A 6,558-nucleotide genomic window follows, 5' to 3' on the forward strand; every position below is an offset into this window, starting at 1 on the left:
GATTAGCGAATTCGTCTAAATATTTAAGCGAATGAAAATTTTGACAAGCTTGGCGAATTAAACCAAAAATCAAAATAATACAGAAGTGTTTGTTTTTATACAATATTATATTATTTATAGTGAAACATGAGAAAATCTAAACATATCTGTAAAGTAAGTCCAGAAAATTCAACAAATTCTACAAAATATTGATTGTTTAATATTAATTTAAACGTGGAAAAAACGAGCTAAAAACAGTTTGAGCCAAATTTGAGTTCGTTTTCGTAAAAGTGAGAAAAAGTAATTTTTTTGTGAATATTATGAAGAAAAATTTTTTGAAAAAATTAAATTTTATTTTGTTTTCCTATCAATAATTTAATATATGTATAATGAATATTTTATATTAAGTAAACATAATTTATTTTAACTTTAAAGAAATAATAATGTATGTCTAAAAAATATGTGTGTATATTGTTGAAAAATTATAAATTTTTTATAGAAAAAATAATTCAAATAAATTTCTATATTCATATTTCCCAACCATAATTTCCAAACATTTCTGGCAAAATTTTTTATATTGTAAAAACTTAAAACAAAAAAAAAAACAATTATTATGTTGGCTTCAAAAATTATTATTTGTCAGCTATCGATGTATTAGGTATTTTCATAAACACAATACAGCAAAACAATAATGTGATACATACGCAATATATTTTTAACAGTTATATAAAAACTTTTGCTATTTGGAATTTCCAGTATTATGTTCATGAGCAAAAAATGTCGATAACAAAAAAAAATTATTTTGAGCCAAACAGTGGAAAATTCAATTTTAGAAAAAAAAAGAAAACTGAAACAAAAACAAATTTCGTTATTTTTAAGTACAACAATTAACAGACGAATTCCCGAAAAAATTACAAAAACTAGTAAGAAAAAGTGCATCTGATTCTGCAGCGCTAGCCGTTATAATGTAAAAATTTTTGTGATAGGTTAACAATGTTTATGAACAAACTTGATTAGCGAAACTTTTTATAAACACAAATATAGCACAGTTTTCGCTATATATCGCGATATACTGCGTTTACGAAAAGACCTATTATTAGATACATACACGCAAAATACATTTTTAAGTATTCCTTATTTTATTAATACAAAATTGTTCCTCGTAAACCGTAAATATCTTTACTACATGCCTGAGAAAAATTAAAAACAAAGCGAAGTATTTTAAAGACTGGGTAGGCATTTAAATACTATAAAACATTTTTCTTTTATTCTTTTTTGAAATTAAACCAGATGTTCCCAAACACTAATGATAAACACTGCAAAATGGAGTTACATACACACATAAGTATATACATACATATATTATTCTTCCCAAACACCACGGGTAAGTGGAATAAGGCTGAATATGAAGGATCTTATGTAGGTATTAAATAATTAGTATTCTTGATCTACGAGGAACCAGTTACTTGGAATCCTCGATGTAACGATTAATTATTATTCGCATTCGATGGATATATGAGAAAAAAATGAAGCCAATATAAATTATATTCGATATATAGCAAGTGTAGCTTCTAACAAATTAAAAAGGTCAAATTTTTTATGTTTTAGCAAATTTTAACATCACCCTAGTGTCTCGCTTCCAACGCAAGCAAATTGTATATATGTATTAGGATTCAAAGTAACTGGTTCCTCGTAGATCAAGAATACTAATTATCTAATACCTGCATATGATCCTTCATATTTAGCCTTATTCTACTTAGCTGTGGGGTTTGGGAAGAATAATATATGTATGTACATATGTATGTATGTAACTGGAGTTACATTTTTGCAAAATGTTTATCATTAGTGTTTGGAAATATCTTTGGTTTAATTTCAAAAAAAAATAAAAGAAAAATATTTATAGTATTTAAATGCCTACCCAATTTTTAAATTATTTCACTAGGTTTTTAATTTTTCTCAGACAAGTAGTAAAGATATTTACGGTTTACGAGGAACAATTTTGGATTAATAAAATAAGGAATACTTAAAAATATATTTTGCATGTATCTAATAATAGGTCTCATATAGCGAAAACTGTGCTATATTTGTGTTTATAAACAAGTTTCGCTAATCAAGTTTGTTCATAAACATTCTTAACCTATCACAAAAATTTTTACATTATAAAGGCTAGCGCTGCTGAATCAGCTGCACTTTTTTTTTATTAGTTTTTGTAATTTTCTCGGGAATTCATCTGTTAATTGTTGTACTTAAAAATAAATATTTCAGTTAATAATCAACTTTAAACTAAAATAAGAGTTAAGACAACTTTTCCTTCATAATGAGCATGAAAAATTTAAAAATTTTCAATGGCTGCCTTAACACTTAAAAATGCTTTGCCGATTTGAAACCTAACTTTTGGAACTGAAAAATGAGATTGTAAAAGCTAGCTTAATCTCTAATAATAAATTTAAAATCTAATATATTTATTGTTATACTTAATTTTCGAAAATCTTACAAAATGCACGTTTTGAAATGTTAATAATAATTGAAGTATTGCAACATGTATTTGGAAGACTTGGAATCTATTTTTAATTGTTAAAAATATATATGTATATGTACCCATTTTTACTGTTTCCTATTCAATACTGATAATTTGAAATATATGGCTTAAGATATTACTAGATACTAGACAAACGCTTATAAAAACATTGAGATCATTACGACAATGTTTTAACCTCCAAACTTTTCAAAACACGATTTTTACCAAAATTTCAAAGGTTTTGTACATTTTGATTTTCTGATATAAAATTTCGATTAATGTGCTTTTCAGAAACAACCGGTGGTGAAGAAAAAATCTCATTAGATTTTTGGCTAACTAAATAATTTTCAGATTTTCCGGTCGGAAAATTTTCAATAGACTGCATTGATCTGGAAGTTGCGCTTGTTATTGTTGAAGAGACATCCATAAATTGGTAATTCTTTTCAGTTCGACAAAGAAACGGGTAGCACAACACACTATAATAAACAACCAGTGCTAAAACTGTGACTAAAATTATAACTAAGATTAAAGTGAATGCTGAAAAAGTTCCTTTATCTTGCAAGTATTCCTTTGAAGTCAAGGGGCCTGATATGGTCGATGAAGTTGTAGGAATATTGTGTCCCATGTTACTATTTCGTTTTCCAACAAAAGACGATCTAGATTGCGAAGCTCCTCGACTTGCGCCAAAATGAAAATTTTGTGTGACTAAACGAAAAATTTAAATTTTAAACAATATAACAAATTTATCATAAATTTTTATATTCGAAGCAATGGTAGGAACTTACAAAATGCAAAAATAAAAGCCAAGTACAAAAATTTTTGCATGACGAATATATTAAGTATTCTTTAATATAATTACAAGGTTTTAATAGGTTTATAATAAATATTCTCCGATTGAAACCGTTGTACTTTATCAAAACAAAAAAAATTATTATTTAGCAACTTTTATGAAATATTCCACAATGCTTGCTACATTTCCACAATCAGTTTCAATTTCAGATCAGTTCAATATCAGAAATAGAGGGGGTGCCTATGGAATCGAAAATTAAGCTATTTCGATAGATTATGATTAGATCCGGATAATTCTTGACTTCAGTAATGCTATATTAAAAGTTTGTGTACAGTATTATTACCGTCTCAGAGCTTTCAATACCTTTACATTGCAAAAAAAATACTGCTAAAGCTTTTGATACATTTTGGAATACAATTTTTACAATATTAATACATACTTTGACGTTTGTTTACCATTATTACCGTGAAAACCATTAAAAACATAGCATTTTTATGCTGCATTTTAGGAAAAAAACTTAATAACTAGCACTTTACTACTGAAAATATATGCTAGGTTATTTAATTGGTTACTTCTGGCAGCATTTATATGACATGTATAAGAAAAGCGTGCTCGATTTTTTCGACACCTAATTTAATTTTATTTTATGTATCCACTACGTATGGAACGCATTTTGGGGAAGTGTACTATCTCAAGAGCTCTTTCTACACTTTTTGGAATCTAACTTTGTAAAGTTTATGTCGTAAGCACATTCTTGGAGTCACGGTCTTAGTCGTTGAAATAAAAATATTAATGATTTGATATCAAGGACTGAACCCTTCTTGATTTTTCAATGTACGTGTTAAAATTATAATAATCTCTTTTCTTTAATTTTTTGCCTATTTCTATTTCGAGTCTTTTATGAAAAAAATTATCGAGTAAAACCACGGCTGCAAGAAATACAGGTCAGGAAAATAAAAGAGAATGAAAGTTCTCAGCTGATAAATTTACATGTATTCTAATGGAACTTATAGAAAGCTCTTTTTAATATCACAAATATCCCACAAGATCAACTTTTTTAAAAAGTTGTGCAATTTAAAGTTGTGTTAATATTGTGCAAAATTTCATCTTTTTCTACTTTACTAGTGCTTACATTCTTAAAATTTTGTTATTTATTTTTTCGTATATAAAATATAGGAAAAAATATTCAAAATTTCAATTTTTTTATTTTTGTAACTTATTCCAGTACAATGTGGCAAAAATGGTGTATCCATATTATAAAAGCGAAACGACTTAAAAAAAATTTGACTATTAAAATAAAAAAAAAATTATAATTTACATATTATATGTATATAATTTGAAAAAGACATAATATTAACAAAAAACTTAAAATTTGTATTTAGTAATTGTCATTACATTTATTTTAATATAAAATATGAATTTTTTATTTTTATTTTAATTTTGTTTTAAAAATTTAAAACAAATATTTCTTATGGATATACATAAATACACGCGTATCTGTAATAGGCATTTTTTTATACCCTGCACTTCGTGAAGGGTATATTAACTTTGGTATGGAGTTTGTAACTACTTGAAGGAGTCATCTGCGCTATGGACATATATGTATATATATTCTTGCTCAGCGTAAAATTCTGCGTCGATTTAGACATGTCCGTCTGTCCGTCCATCCGTCCGTCCGATCGCACGATAACTCAAAAACGAATAATGCAATCGACACCAAACTTTCACAAGTTTTTTCTTTTGTGCCAAGGACGAGCCCTATTGTTATTGGACTAATTCGGACAACGGGTTCGGGTAGCTGCCTTACAACTCAAAGAGTTTATTTTAAATATTTCAAAAACTAATAAAGCTATAAGTTTAAAATTTTGTGTACATGTGTCCAATTATATTCTACACATGCTCTAAAAATTGTAAAGGGATAGCTGCACCGGTTCGGGTGGCTGCCATACAACTCCAACAGCAAATTTTTTATATTCGGAAAAATAATAAAGTCAGATTCATGAAACTTGGCAGTCATGTGTCCAATTATAGGTCAAATATATTTCTGAAGTTTTGATGGAATTGCTTGACAGGTTCGGGTACTTGCCATACAACTCCAAAAGCTTATTTTAAATATGTGGAAAAATAATAAAGTCAGATTCATGAAACTTGGCAGTTGTGTGTCGAGTTATAGGTCAGATATATATTTGAAGTTTTGGTGGAATTGCTTGGCAGGTTCGAGTAGCTTCCATATATGTCTAAAAGCTTATTCTTAATATTTAGAAAAATAATAAAGTCAGATTCGTGAAACTTGGCAGTTGTGTGTCCGATTATAGATCAGATATATTTGTGAAGTTTTGATGAAATTGCTTGACAGGTTCAGGTACGTGCCATACAACTCCAAAAGCTAATTTTAAATATTTGGAAAAATTATAGTCAGATTCATGAAACTTGGCAATCGGATGTACAATTATAGGTCAGACGTGTCCGTGAAGTTTCTATAGAATGATTTCACAGGTTCGAGTAATTGCTATACAATAACGGAAGGTGCAGGGTATAATTCAATCGGTTTATACCGAGTGAAACGTTTTTACTTGTTATAAGTTGCTTAATTTCTACGCCGCGTCTACATTGCGGCTTGAAGTGAAACTCGGGCTGCGTTTTTATTATGTTAGTTTAAAAGCTCAAAAACGACATTTAGCTATTAAATTTCAAATCATTATTAACATTTCAAGTCAAGTAAGCGACTTGAGTGAAGCCGGCTTCAGGTCAAGTAATGTTTATACAGACAATAATAAGCTTGAAGCAGTTATATAAACGTTGTACATACATATTACTACATCATATTGTGTATCTACCTTGAATAGGTATGTACCGTATAATAGAGTATGAAATTTTAAATTTATAACTATAACTTTCATACATTTGAATGTTTTTACCTACCTTTTACGAAATGAAAAATAAAATATGATAAATAAAATATCAAAATAAAAATAACAAAATTTTTACCTAACTTAATTTAATTTTATTTCAGTTCAATGTTTTTATACACTCGTTTGTTTACAATATTTTGTTTCTTTCTTGCGTACACAACTCATATTACTATCTATTTCTAAATAAAAATGAAATATTTAAAGAATTTGGAAGCAAAGTGCAAACGAAAACTAACGGAATGGAATGAGTCGAACTACTTATTAATAGATATACTTCGGTTAAAACATTAAAAAATTATTTAAATAAAAACGCTCATTTTTTTAAGCTTTCAATTAATGTCTTTATATCTAACAAGTCC

General features: G+C 27.6%; 1 protein-coding gene across 1 annotated transcript; it reads right to left on the minus strand.

Annotated features, from left to right (window-relative positions):
* Positions 1-321: 321 nt before the first annotated feature.
* Positions 322-3,497, minus strand: LOC129619360 (uncharacterized). Its single transcript, XM_055534603.1, has 2 exons — positions 3,283-3,497; positions 322-3,202 (listed from the first exon to the last, which is right to left on the minus strand). Exons 1-2 carry the CDS (start codon positions 3,320-3,322, stop codon positions 2,730-2,732), a joined length of 513 nt encoding a protein of 170 aa, XP_055390578.1. The 5' UTR covers positions 3,323-3,497; the 3' UTR covers positions 322-2,729.
* Between the last annotated feature and the right edge of the window lie 3,061 nt (positions 3,498-6,558).

Source organism: Condylostylus longicornis, unplaced genomic scaffold (assembly GCF_029603195.1).
Source record: "Condylostylus longicornis isolate FDR11 unplaced genomic scaffold, ASM2960319v2 ptg000012l, whole genome shotgun sequence".
NCBI lineage: Eukaryota > Metazoa > Arthropoda > Insecta > Diptera > Dolichopodidae > Condylostylus > Condylostylus longicornis.

Bases quoted from the DNA above. Each gene is read 5' to 3' on its own strand.
- LOC129619360 (XM_055534603.1), bottom strand. From the start codon at position 3,322: ATGCAAAAATTTTTGTACTTGGCTTTTATTTTTGCATTTT. The intron at 3,203-3,282 runs GTAAGTTCCTAC...TTTTTCGTTTAG, and splicing joins GGCTTTTATTTTTGCATTTT to TCACACAAAATTTTCATTTT.